Raw genomic sequence first — 15,030 nt, 5'->3', positions numbered from 1 at the left:
TTCATTAATAGTTTTTCCGTCATCGCGTTAAGTACCTACTATCGCTCACTAGTGGTCCTAGAAGTAACTAAGATGAATCTGTCTAGATAAAAAAGGGTACTTTGAGAGCTTCTATGTACTTCTGAATTCCCTGTCTTGATAAATAAGCAATTTTATATTCAAGGAACCTACCTTATCTATATTTGATATCTATCGCTTTTGGACTCTATCCGTAACAATATATAAAAGATTAGATTAATTTAATTTATTTCGAGATGAAAAATGCATCTTAGTAAATAATTTGCATCAAATATTCTTACGTCCGCAGGTAAACATATTTTTACTCAAAATAAATGAATAGTTTCACGCACACACGCATACATGCACGCACGCAGAAGAAAGTCGTGATTTTCTCGACGTCATCATTCGTATGTTCTTTTTGAAAGTTTATGGTAGTAGCTTTGGTAACTTTACATACGTTTACGTACTACACGATCTTTCTTTCGAGTATTTCGTTTACACTCTCTCTTTTCCTTCCCTTTCGTCTTTTTTTTAAAGGAACGGTAGAATGTTTTTTTTTCTGTGAGATCTTTCAACTCATAACTTTGTCTATCCACGGCACGAATTTCTGAATATTGGTATATACACCAGGCAAGTGTTCGCGGCCACAGCCAATACCCCATGACACTAAACCAATCAACACGTGTCTGCCTTCAACGGACATGGTTAATGGTCCACCTGAATCTCCCTGTTGAAACGGAAACAAATTATATAAATAAAGTTTTATTAACAAAATAATTCAGATATTGTAATTAACAAAATAATTTCTCACTTGACACGAATCTCGACCACCTTCTTTGTAACCGGCACATAGAAAAACATCGTGTATGGTTTCACGTCTACCAGCTGCTCTGAACCACCTTTGACATCTTTCGTTAGGTATAACCTAAGAAAAAAAAATAATTCAATTCAATAATACTATTAATACGTTGATTACCATATCATGTGATTCGCCTGTGAATTTTTGCGGCTACATTAATTTTTTATTGTAGAATGCATATTTTGTTGAAATTTTGTTTACACCAGATAAAGGGAGTTGTATAATTGTGTTTAGTGCATTATTTGTGGAGGTCACCGGTGATCTTCACGGCAGTCAACATATTAATAATGATCCAATCTTTCTGTCATTTGAATTTACCTCTACGTCGACCTCCTGTAAAACGGAAGGTGCTGAGCTCTGACCATGTCTGGTTCTTCCCCATCCAGCAACGGTTGCTGTCCGACCTGATAACTTGAGATTTCTAGCCGGGAGGCAAACTGGTACGATGTGCTGCTTAAACACTACAGTCCTTGATAATTTCACTAAAGCAACATCGTTTCGAAAGTCCGTAGGTGAATATTGGGGATGAACCTGTTATATGATATTATATATATATGTATATATGCGTATGCATTGGGTTGACAACTAAATGATTGCGGATTTTTTGGTTGGCAATCACTTAGTTGCAATCCAATAATTAATATTGGTATCAGTATCGATAAAAAATATTCTAACATACTTCCTTCCTTTCAATGTTAAATTCTTCATGAAGCAAACGTTCCGAGCCGTCTCTCACGTCCCACTCACCTAGTCGAACTTTCAAATTGTTGTTCGGTGTCCTGAATGAAGAAAGACATTATAGTGCGTATACGTTATACTGTATTAGAGAACAAATTATAGTAAATAGATATTTACGTTGCAACACAGTGTGCTGCAGTTACGACCCATCTGTTGTTCAATAGGGCACCGCCGCAGGATAATTTCTTCGTAAGGAATCCCGACTTTATAATGGCAGCCTAGAAAAATTAATTAAATAATAGTAGAAACAAATTTTGGATCTATGCAAAAAATACATTTTTCAATTATTTTCTTCTAACCTGCCATGGATGACTTCCAAAACTTGAACTATGTCCACCAACGATCCTATTACTTCTCGTGTAAAGTTCTCCACAACCTAAAAAAACAAATACAAAAATAAACAATTAACTGATTCAATATGATAATATTTTATTTAAAAAATCAAAAAAGGCTTGACAAATTAAAACGATCCATCAGTGTGTTTCCGTAAATATTAGAAACGTTTCTCTTGAACTTTTCTCATTCCATTCGATCGGAAAAATATTTCGTGCAGTTGCAGCATAATGTGCTAAATAGAGCGTGCAAAGAATCGTCCCATATTTATATAATATATCGTATTTGTCATTGGTTTCTTTAATAGTGCATTTTCGTGCATTGGAAACTTTTTATGAAAAATTGCGAAGAAAAGAAAAAAAGTACTAGTGCTCGAGCGTGATCATTATGTTCATATCGTCTCTTTTGTCCATTTTCTTTTATTATTGTCTTTGTTCATATGTCTCATAGGTCTCAGTCTTTGATGTCAGAATAAGAAAAATAAGAAATAAAATCTTATACATATATATATATTTGAATATTTGGTAGTAGGAGGTATAGTTTGTGCATTGGGTGCACTTGCAATTTGTTTGTTATACGGATTCTCGATTACCACGATATTGTGAATAATCCAATGAGTTTGAGACATCATCGACAGGCACATGGATTCCAGTGTTGGACTGAGGGTAAGACGAATCGTACTCGTCCTGAGGATAATCAAATTGAACTGTAGGTGGTCGATAAACTGTGGGACGTGTCACGTAAGAGGGACGATCGTGATCGTGCTGCTGTTGTTGTTGTTGTTGTTGTTGATGTTGCCAACTCGGTTTGCTTGGATTGTTCACGATGTAGGAATAACTTGGTCTATGAACATCTTCCATGTACGTGGGCTTGCTTGGTCTCAAATTGTTACCATAAATATGCACGTTGTCTTCTACGTAGGGTTGCTGATGCGCCAGATTTATCGAAAATGCTATGTTCAAACACATTCGACCATGACGTTTCTCTTTCGATTATTAATTCCAATATTGAATTTTTCTTTAATTTGTCGATAAACGATGTTTCTTTAATAATAGTTAACTCATTTTTTCTTTATTTTTTTTTTTTTTTTTTTTAATATTTTTTCAAATAAACATAGTGCGAACTCTCCGATTAAATTCACACACAAAGTTTTATGGTAGACAGGAAAAGAGCTCATTATAAATACTGACCCAGTAAATAGCAATGGAAAAAAAAATTATTATTAAAGAAATGAATTATCTAATTATAAAAATAGAGTAACGTTAAATTTGAATCTGGAATAAAGAAATAAAATAAACACCAAAGGAACACAAGGAAGTAAATAACTTCATGGTGCGAGCTCTCCGATTAAATTCACGCACAAAGTTTTATGGTAGACAGAAAAAAAAGCTCCTCCGTCTGAAACTAACCGTGAATGACCGTCTTTGAAAGTGTCGCCAGGTACGTCTCACCTGGCCGTTTGCTCTCTACATTCGATTGTGCAATTTCGGATGTGACTACTTCTAGAAATCAGGCTACCTGGCTTGTTTTATTTCTTAATGGAAGTTTTCTTAACGACACACGTGCCTGACTATCCTCATTGGATAATCATATTGTCAATAGCTGTATGATTTTATTTATTGAAAGTGGTCGCTAATGACTTCATTATTAATGCGATCAAGTTTATTCAAAATACTCTCTTTTATTTAATAAAAAATAATTCTAAATTTTTGTCAACTCACTGGCATTTTGAAGTAATCCAACACTTGGTTTTGGTATTTTCTCTGGAATATCATCGTCGTCCACGCAACAACTCCAAATTAATCCACCTGAACACAAATCGACTGGTCTACCGCCTGCCAGGACACAACTTATACTCAATCCGCATTCAAATTTGGTCCCCTTGTATTTGCACGTTTGTGGTATCACTGTGAACAAATAATACAAAATAAATTAATAATTTATAGCAGTATATAGTATTATAATACTATAGTAAGAAACACTTTTATTTGATATTATTATTTGCAATATCAACCAAAAATAATTTCACCAATGACCATAAGAAAATGTTCTTCTTTTTAATATATTGTTTAAATCGAAATAATATATATATTTTGAAAAAAAATAAAAAATAATTCTCGTATTCCTTGTTCACACAAAGATGGTCACGTTATTATCTCGTTCATCATTTCGTTCATCATCTCGTTCATCATTTTGAGAGATCCCATTTCCCTCTGCTCTGTTTCACTCGTTAAATGCTAGTCACTAGACGCTTTCGTTTCGAAGCACAATTTCGTAAGTGAAAATTTAGAACTCTCGACAAACGGTAACCAAACGCGAAAGTTCAAAAGCTTAAGTAATAATAATAATAATAATATATCGATTTATTCAATTGTTTACTTAAAGGTGTGCCTAATTATCCTCTCTCCTAATTACGAAATCTTTATGAATAGAAATTCGAATCCGTTTCCTGTTAACTTTTCGTTCGAACAGAAAATTATATGTCAGAAGTAACCCAAATGATATTTTAATAAATATGATTTAGTTTTTGAAATAATGTCTGGAAAAACAATTGAGTTATATTAAAATGAATTCTAATTTTCAAAGATAAAAATGTAATAAAGAATAATTATTATAATTGTTCTCTTTTTGTTTTATAAAAAACATACTTCTGCCTAACATGTCCATAATTCCACTTTGTAAATCCGAAGAAGAGTGTCCCCGATAATCATCAGTGTCGCTCTGATTTCTTTTCTTTCTTAGTGTTTCCACCAACAGGACACCTTGTTGTTGACTGGTCAACTTCCTTCTTCTACCTTGTCTGTAATTACTTCCAAAAAGCTTATCCAAATCACCGTTATTCCTTCTACGTTTAATTTCTTCTAAAAATTCTTCAACGTTAGGTTCCTCGTAAGAATTTAAAAATTTATTAACATTCCAATTATCAAGTGGATTTCGATTATTTCTTTCCTCGTTATTGATAGTCAACGAATAATTATTATCATGATCTTCGTTATTTTCTTCTTCTTCTTCATCATCGTCATCATCATTTTCTTCTTGATTTTCTTCTTGATTTTCATCATTAACAGGTCGACGTGACGAATAAGGAAAGTTAGAAACGTATTGATAATTATTTTTCTCCGATATTGGCAATGGTACAACATTTTTCAAAGTACTCTCGATAGCACGATGTTCGCGTACAAACTTTCTTATATTCTGAGACGAATCCCCGATAAAACTATTACTTTCACTTTCTTCGAAATTTTCTCTTTTCATTTGATTATTACCATTTTCTAACAATTCACTTTTCACGTCGTCTTCTAAGAAAATAATCGACGATGGTCTATTTCGTTTATCTTGTCGATAAATGATCGATCTTTGAGTTGTACCAATTCGTCTATCGTCTAATCTAACATCCAATTGACTCCGTTTCCAAGTCGTGGACGAACTGGGACGTTTGTAAAATTTGTTCTGCAGGTCATAACGAACCTGTTCGATCGCATTGACTGTTACGATAATTAAAAGGATCGATCCAACGATCTTCATGATCAAAAAAAGAAGAAACAAAAAGATAGAAGGAAATAATGAAAGTGAAGAACACGAATCGACAATAATTCCTCACTTCGATGATCCTTCTTTAAACTTCATCTCATGTAAAAATATTCGTTACTCGACTTCATCATAGATTTTCTTATCATAGATAAATTAACAGATCGATTCTTCTATCTGTAAGATAATATCTAAATATTTTTTCATTGGTTTATGCATGACGAATTTTAATCAAAACTCTCTCTCTCGAAGAAGAAGAAGAAGAAGAAGAACTTTCTCAAAGTAAATTGTCTTTTTGTTTCTTTTTCTTTGATTTTATTTTTCTTCAAAATATAAAGTAGAAAGTAATTTAATCACTAAATAGCACCAAATAATCCTACGTTAAAGGTTTTTAATTTTAACACTTATGGGAATATTCCACGTGGACTGACGGCTCGTTCCTGTCTCGAGTTTCGATTGAACACCAAGGAAGCTACTACGACTGGCATTGCTGCTATTGTTACTGCTGTTGGTGCTCTCTTGCTCTCTGCTTTCACCAACATCGGCTTTCTCAAAGACAAACCGATGTCACCTCTTCGTCTTGCATTGGCTCCCCACTCTTATTTTTTTTTTCATGAGGAGACTCCTAAGTATATTACTTAAATACTAGCTTCTTTCATTCTTAACAACCTGTTCCTTTCTTTTTTATTACTTGTTTCTCATGATTGATTTTAATAATAATACTTTTTCAAGTATTTTATAATTATTAGTTTTAGAGTTTAACTTTTTTGATCGTATCGATTAGGTTATTGTGTACGTGTTTTATTAAAAAACAAAATCATTTATAATATACCTGAAATAAGTTCTCGTAGAAAGTAAACGTTCGGTAAGTGGCCTTTCAAGTACGATTCCAATTTCGTTGTCCCTCGTTAACTCGACTGTGAACCGCGAAATTTCAACGTTTTTTTTTTTCTCTCAATCGTGGTTCGATTTCTATAAACATATATTGTCGCTTTATATTTTAAATCATTTATTTTTGCGATACTTCTGACACGATGACGATAATTTTAATAATAGTTTTCAATGATTTTCATACATACGTATCTTTTAACTAGCATAATAAAATATAAATATATTTTTAAAAACATATATATTTTCAATAAAGTATTTTCGGACAGTTTATATGAACTATTTAGAGTTTGATCCTAACCTTTTTGGACACCCTGTTTAGCATAGAAGGGTAGTATCCCGTTCCCGCAAACAATAGTAGTCTTCCTAACAACCGCAGTGTGTCGCATTATTCTCCCAATCATTTTCCTACATGAAAAAGTTTATGAAATCGAATTTTATGCATTTCGATATCGCTTCTCGGCTCATTGAGCTAAGATCAAAGTGTAGTATCTGTTCTTATCAGCTTAATATCTGATACGCAGTTCATAGAACTGCCAGTATATTAGCTCGATTTTTGTAACATGGTGGATACGTAGAGCTTGCTCTGCATCTGCCGAGGGTTGAATCGGTCTTGCAGTACATCCGATTTCAGCTCGTACAATATATCATAAAAATAATTTCATAGGTAAATAATTATGAGAAACTCATTAATCATCAAAGGGAATAAGAAAATTATTAATTGTTCAATATCTATTCATTCATAGTTCCACGAAATGAAATAAAGTTTTAAAGACTTTCTTAAATGAACCTGGGGAAACAGGAGATAGATGGGGGATGGAAAAAGTAACTACGAGTAAATTATACTTAAGCAGATTGTGTCTTCAGCAAATTAATAATTCATTATAGCTGCAGATCAGAGAGGGAGGAAAAATCATTTATATACCCACGTGGGTAGATTAGTAAAATGTGCATGAATGAAAGGTTTATATTAGGGAAATCCAGAGGTGTGTACACCCATATTATTTATTAGTAGTCAAGTGACCGGTAGTAAACTATATGTTTGAATTCATTGAGAATTATATAATACATATATGAATTGATTATGTTTCCAAGAAAATCATTTTCAGGCATAAATTTATGTGAACTTGTTCATTCATTTAATCCTCATTGTCAGTAACGTAGTTATATAACGTTTGGTTCCAACATTAAGACACCCTGTTATATATATCTTACCTCTTTCATATTATTTTTAAAGAGATTTACATAAATTCTTCTCGTTCACGGACATGTTAGATTTCTTTTTCTATTTAATTTTTTGTTACTTTTCTTCCTTTGACGAAAATAGTTGGCTCATATCCGAAAGTAAAAGAGAAGATTCATTGTCATTCGAAGAGAGTTACGAGTAGTATAGAGTAGCCTTTCTCTTTCGGTGAAACACATTTTAAAATTCACGCCAATCAAATACTACTGAGGTAAGGTAGTAGGTATTCGAGCTATGATTGATCGAATCACGTAATTCTTCCATCTGATACGAGGATATTATAAAAGAAAAAGAAAGAAGGTGTTAAGAAAAAAGATTAATATGATTAACTTACAACCAAGTTCATCGAAGAATCTCGTTTTTCTGTTGTTGTCAAGATGATTAACATTGTTCGAAGTTTCTTCGTTATCCGGAAAATCTGATTAATAGAAATACCTAATTAATTTATTATAAATATGTGTGTGACTATATATATATATATATATATATATATATATTTTTTTTTANATTAATTAATTAATATATGTATATTATTCAAATATTTTCAAGTAATTCAAAAAATTAGTTCTGCTTTTTTCAGTACTTTTCAATCCGTCCACGTATACTTTATATTTTAAATATAAATTTTGATGAATGTTTCTTACCAAATTTGTCGAGATATCGATCGTTTTTTCTATAATTAGCAAAACTGAAACCAATCAGGACGAAAAGGATGAAGAAGGACGATGTGGACGCAACCATTTCTTTCCTCCAACAACCGATGAAGATTTCCCAATTCACTCTCATTCAACGTGTTTTATTTTTTCACTTACGTCCTCTCGAACATGTTACTTTTCGTTCGTTTTATTTATTCTTCAAACACGATTCTCAATTATTACCGATTTACACCTTTACACGTTTCTTCTTTAAACTGAAGATAACTATCGCACTATACTTCCTAATGATTTTCTGTCGAGTTTGAAAACAACACTGCGATTAAGAAAGTTCTTCATTTATTATATCGATTTATTATCTATTAGAAAAAGAAATAGGAAGAATTTATTTATAATCCTAACACCAAAAATATATATATTATAAAATAAAATGTAAATTTAAGTATATATTATTATACATATGTACTTCCTCGTTAAAACCGGCCGAGTTCACGAACCGTGGCGAAGCCGTTCAGGTACAGTCCCATTCAAAAGTGGGACATGAAACCAGGCCACCGAAACAAGTGGCACGCCTTTTAATGCTTCGTAACGTTCAAATCGTCTTCTCCCTTCTCAATTCAACCCCCCCTCCATCCAGACCTTCCTCGTCTCATGTACCTTTAGTTATTAGTGAAAGTTAACCGGTAACTTTCGACTTTGACAACGAAGCCATTCGTTTGTAATGATTCCACCCCCTCCCCCCCACCCTTTCATCCTCCACCTTCTATCTATCTATCTCTTTCTCTCTGCAATTCGTCCAATGTAAATTCGAAGTGTCTCTGATTGTTTATTTATTAGAACTAACGAAAGAGGAAGGAAAAGGCTTTCTCCAATCTTAGAGTTTCCAAACTTGTCTAATGAATTTAATCTAATACGCGCGCTAACATTCCTTTTTCCTTTTATCTTTTTTTTTTTAAAGTAGTCGAATAAAAAAGTTTCTTCCCATTTTAATGGAAAAGTGCAACAAGTTTTATTTTATTCTTTTCTTTCTTTCTAAAGTTATTATATTTATCAGGAAAAAAATTACGAAAGAAACTTTTTTTATTCGAGCATAATAATCACGGTTTGGTATGGATTGGAAAGAAAGTGTTTGTGTTTAAGGAATATGTAATATTTTTTTCATATAATATAAATTAATGAATATTTGTTGGAAGTAATTAAGAGAAAAATTGATTAGAAAATAATAATATATCGAGCGTTGTTCGACCCCATCACTAATCTAATTGTACCGTACGCAACGATATCGCGATTAATATCGATCGACCTGTTTTATTGAACTGTAACAAAAACCGCACACCTAGAATTACCGATAATTTTCATCTTTTCCTTTTTTGATTACCTCTTAAACCTAACTATTCTCTTATAATAAATTATAATTTGCTCACGGAAGTATGACGTTTTCCAATTCTATGTTGTTCGACATTGGAAAAATTAAGTATATACCTTAAACACAAACTCGTACAATTTTTATAATTAGGTATTCTTTGATTAAAATCACAAATTATTGATAATAATCGATAAACCTGATTATCGAAACAATCTTCATATTCTCTTCGTAAGAAACAAAAATATTTTACACTAATATACACGTGCATTTTCTCAACAACATTTGGATTTTTAAACAATGTATGCTAATACATTCTTCTAGTCGCACATTCAAGAAAAATTAATTATTTAATTATAGATATTCATTAGCGTACTCTAAAACTATCCCCCTTGAAGTTATGCACATATATTTTAAATAAATACCGAAATAAAAAACCACTAGATTGTTATTAATTTAAAGGAAATAAATGTCCATAAGGCCGCACGCAAAGTACAAAAACACGAAGTATAATAATCCTATAAAACCTTAGAGCCTTCTCGTAATGTCTCACCTGGATTTCTAACGAGATCAAGGTCGCCGACACGGGAACTGAATATCGAAAGAAATACCAACTAACAAGATCACGGCCAAACTCAAGCGTTTTAGTGATCCTTCTCTCTTTTCACAATCGTACGCAAAAAACAAAAGATGATAGACGAATCATCGTTTTTTTTATCTTCTAATCTCTCTCTCTCTCTCTCTCGCACACTTTCTCGTTAAGTTTTCACACCGAACACTTTTCTTTTTCTTACTTACGATATGTACTTTAGTATACTTGCTTATATTACACGTGTATGTGTGCGTGTACGTGTGTGATATTCAAAAATTAAGTAAAATGAAATAAGAATTCGAGATCACTGTGACAATAAATTATATTAGGAAAAAAAAAATGAGTAATTATTACGATCGAATTAAGGATTAATTTGATTTTCTTTTTTCTTAAGTGATGGTGGGGGGAGGGAAGGGATAAAAATGTTCTCTCAACAAATGAACGAAGGAATTTGTGAATAGACCACCGCGGAACGCGAGTGACTACTGATGAGGAACAGAAACACATCAGCATCCGAGACACCACTCTCTTCGTTCTCTATCTGTCTATGTGTATATGTGAGTGTGTTTGTAGTTTATGTGTCTCCATGTAGCTTCCATGGACCCTTCTCCAGCTCCTCACTCTCTATCGATGGACCAAAACAGGACTCTACAGAACATTTATTTTCTCTTATTTCGTTACATTTCTATTTATACGTATATATATCTGAGTCGTTTATCGTTCAAATTATACTTTACTTTTTTTTTTTTTTTATTAAATATCCAGCAATAATCTGGATATTTCTAAATGTTTTCACGCGTGATGATCATTTTAAATTTTTCTTTCCATACATTTATTAGGTCAGTTATTTTTTTTTTAAGCAAAATATTCATTATATTACTTAGAATATTTATTATCCAATTATTGACCTAATAAATATTTATATATAGTAGCAAGATCTTTTTTCTTCTGTCGTTTTTTTTTTTATTTTGTTTATTTTATTTTTAGTTTCTACTGTACCTTGTAATACGATCGTGTCTATTTGATACACTGACCGCGAGCCCGCAAATCCCGAAACTTACTTTCATAGAAAGTCAGAATCGTTCGAAGAAAACAATCTGTTTTCTTCAACATGCGGTTTCACTTCGTTCGAAAGATAGGTCAAATTGTCCAATGGAAATTATAGTATATTTAACGATACATTAAAAAGATAATCTTTTATTAAGCATTATATATATATATATATATATATATATATATATATATCTTCTCTTACTCTCTATAATATTTATCGACTAACTGGATTTAATATTTTTGTCATAGACAAACCTTTTTTTTCATAAAAGTCGGTAATGTAGATCGCGCCAATGTTTTTATCGATCTTGATAGGTAACGCACTCTAGCGATCGATAGTGCAACTTTAAAGATGGATTTTACTCCTAAGATAAATGTTTAAGTTCTCTTCTTTACCGACTGAAAAGAATTAATATTTTTTATAGACACTAGATGGCAGTACGATAATGTTTGTTATAGCGTATTTAAAAATGATCATAACCTTTGCAGTGTTCTGTCAAAAAAGATCAGTGATGAATATTTTAAATCCAAGTTTTTATTATCGAATATTTGATTGTATCCTTACTACTTTCGTATTATTCGAGTTTCAATTAAAATGTATACGATTTTAAATAAAACAATAATCGGTGTATCTTCAATGATATCATTATTTATTTGTTATCGATGTATCGTTGTATCACTTGTGAATGTTAAATCGTTGTTTTATTAACTCTTACAGTTTAAATCTGTTTAAGATAAAAATAAAAAAAGTCATTATAGTAATTATGAGCGATGTTGAGAAACATTTTATTTGTACGTCACCAGGTTGCAATATGGTAAGTTCAATAAGAGAAGTTGCATAAACAATTCTTATGTAAATGCTAAAAATAATATCAGTTCAATTTTCCTATTTTTTTACATATTACATATTTTCATTTTTAGAGTTTCTCTGATGAAGATCATTTAGCAATTCATAGAAAGAAGCACGACATGGTATTAAATCTAGAAAACAATGACAAAAATTCAGGATTTGTAGGTAAAGTTTGAATATTATAGGAGAAATACATAAAATAATATTATCAGGTATACATATGTCGACAAATAATATTATAAATTAGCATTAATGTTTTATTATATACATATATGCAGTTGATCAAACACCGACACCAACTAGATTCATTCGTAACTGCGAAGAAGTTGGATTATTTCAAGATTTACAAAATGTTAATCCTTTCGAAGAGACTTTTCGAAGAGCAGTCGAAGCAAGGAATACTGGAACGCTTACAGTACCAGGAGAGGTAAAAACATTCATAGACTTATTTTTTTTAGACATATTCTTAACTTAATGAAAGTAACTTTTAGGTGGAAACTACTGATGACACGTTACATACACCTCACATATTTCCACATATCGCAGATGTATTGTCCGATGGTACTCATATTCTTTCTGAAACTAACCAAGAATGTTCTACTCCTATAACAGTAATAGGGAAGCCTACGATGTCCAAAGAAAAATCAACAGTGGGAACTCAAACTTATTCCGATTTAAGTCTACAATTAAACGAATCTCATTTTATAAAGGAGAATATGCTTGCATCTTCCAAAACTACAGCTCTACACGCAGAGAGTATCGTACTGCAACATTTAAATGTGTCTGTTACTCCTAAAAGAGAAATGCAACAATCTTCTTCAAAATTGTAAGGAACGACCCGTATTATTAAAAAATTTATTATGATTCTATACGATAACTGTGTAAAATCAACTCTAATAATCGAATAACATTTCATATAGATCAATAAACGGAGAAGAAGTTGAATTACTCTTGAAAACAGCGGATGGTAAATTAATGCAACTTTCTGCCAATCCAATATACGAATCTTCTCAATCGTCTAACACATCTCCTTCTTCTCATGTTTCTACAATCGAACACACAAAACAACAAAACGTTCTGATGCGATCAGAACTTCCACGAATCAATATTCCAATTTCGGAATCTAAGAAAGTTCTACCATCCAAAATGACTTTTGCGAAAATGGTAATATATAATTTATTTACGCAAAAAAAATATATAATGTATATATATATATATATATATATATATATAAATTATTAATAATTAAGTAAACGAAGGTATATATTTTTTACTTAATTATAGAAACTACAGCAAATTCTAACGAAGAAAGTAAACACTAAAAATGAAAAATCTCCCGAAAAAATTACGGCTGTACGAGATAATATCAGTCAACCTTGTAAAGAAGAAAATTCCAAGCAAAACATTGACCAACATAGAAAAAAAGATCTTCTTGAACGTAATCGCGCAAGTTCGATGCGTGCTAGGGAGAAACGTAAAGCTTGGGTTCAGCATTTACAAAAAACTATGACCAAGGTTAATGAAACTAATTCAATTTTAGAATCGGAAGTTAAAGCGTTGCGTAACGAGTTGACAAAATTGAAAACTTTATTACTCGCGCACAAAGATTGCCCAGTAACGAAAGAGATGCAAAAAGGTATGATGATAAACGAAATTATTAATTTCTATGTTTAATAATTAAATGTTTAAATGTTTAATTTATTTTATTTATTCATTTAGGCAATGGCGTGGTATTAGGAACCAAAATAATATCTGTGAATAATGATTCGATCGATACAACGGGATCAACTAATACTCTTTCAATAAAAACTTTGCCAACCGTACTTCCGGATATAGCAAATAAAAAATTAGCCTCCAATTGTATAAAAAATCCAATAATTTTACCAAAAGTAGTTGAACAACGACCTGTAACTATGACTCCCATTATTTCGAATGGGACTATAGTAAAAAATATACCTGGTATAGAATTAATTGAGGTAACTCATTTCATGGCAGAGAAAGACAATGATGTCAAACAACCACAAATAATGATCGTTCAAAATCCGACTATGAGATCGGACGAGGGATCACCGAAAAGAAAAATTATACGACTTAATCCTAATTACGAAATTAGACAGATCTGGTCGAAAAGTACGACCACGTAAAAACAATTAATTAAATTATTGTATAAGTCAACGCGGCTTGGCCACGTTTGTTTATTAGTTCCCGTCAGATTATTAAAGTTAAGAAACGTGGGCACGGTTAGTTAAATGGAAGGGTTACTCGTTCGAAAAAAATAAAAACCGTGTGTTGTTAACTCCAGAGGGGTGGTAAAAAGACAGGACCTCTCTTTGGTGATATTGGATAGATATGAGGTATTCGTAGAAAGGTGATTCAAAACCCATAAAAGGGAGAGTGCAAAGAGACATATATATATATTAATTGTTATTAACTATTATCGAGATTTTATTAATTATTAGTATGTCAACTGTGCCTAAATTATTTTTGTAAATATTTTTATTAATGCATCATTTTGATATAATTTAGCAGTAGTGTATGCCTCTTAACTGTTAGTTTATATAATCTTACAACGTGTAATACTAATTTTTCTTTAACGAAAAGCTTAACAATTCTTGAGGCAGACATGAGAAGATAAAGACATATTATATATATATATATATATAAGTATTAATACATTAGAGAATAATACATATATATATATAATATATATAAGTATTTTTGTACATGTTTATTTATTATTTTAGATATATATATTTTTATTTAAATATAAAATATTAACCCTTGGCGCTCCGTTGGCTCCGCTACGGAGCCGTCGGTCATTTGTTCCGTAACTCCGCAGGTTCCGCTGCGGAAATGTTTTTATAATGAATACACTTAAGATGTTACGCAATTGTTGGCGATGGCAATTGTTATCTGTTGTTAAAACGTGC

General features: G+C 31.7%; 2 protein-coding genes across 2 annotated transcripts; one reads left to right on the top strand and one right to left on the bottom strand.

Moving 5' to 3' along the window:
- Positions 1 to 571: 571 nt before the first annotated feature.
- LOC106791942 lies at positions 572 to 5,455 on the bottom strand. Its single transcript, XM_014757977.1, has 10 exons — positions 4,997 to 5,455; positions 4,579 to 4,816; positions 3,652 to 3,837; positions 2,523 to 2,882; positions 1,897 to 1,973; positions 1,715 to 1,815; positions 1,539 to 1,638; positions 1,349 to 1,390; positions 812 to 925; positions 572 to 727 (listed from the first exon to the last, which is right to left on the bottom strand). Exons 1-10 carry the CDS (start codon positions 5,453 to 5,455, stop codon positions 572 to 574), a joined length of 1,833 nt encoding a protein of 610 aa, XP_014613463.1.
- Positions 5,456 to 11,752: 6,297 nt separating this feature from the next.
- LOC106791946 (cyclic AMP-dependent transcription factor ATF-2) lies at positions 11,753 to 14,794 on the top strand. The gene is made up of 7 exons (XM_014757978.1): positions 11,753 to 12,065; positions 12,172 to 12,265; positions 12,379 to 12,527; positions 12,592 to 12,926; positions 13,021 to 13,264; positions 13,385 to 13,736; positions 13,820 to 14,794. Exons 1-7 carry the CDS (start codon positions 11,937 to 11,939, stop codon positions 14,242 to 14,244), a joined length of 1,728 nt encoding a protein of 575 aa, XP_014613464.1. The 5' UTR covers positions 11,753 to 11,936; the 3' UTR covers positions 14,245 to 14,794.
- The last annotated feature ends 236 nt before the right edge of the window (positions 14,795 to 15,030 follow it).

This window comes from Polistes canadensis, unplaced genomic scaffold, assembly GCF_001313835.1.
Source record: "Polistes canadensis isolate GaletaPanama2010 unplaced genomic scaffold, ASM131383v1 scaffold_356, whole genome shotgun sequence".
NCBI classification, from domain to species: domain Eukaryota; kingdom Metazoa; phylum Arthropoda; class Insecta; order Hymenoptera; family Vespidae; genus Polistes; species Polistes canadensis.
This window is presented reverse-complemented; position numbering and strand designations above follow the sequence as displayed.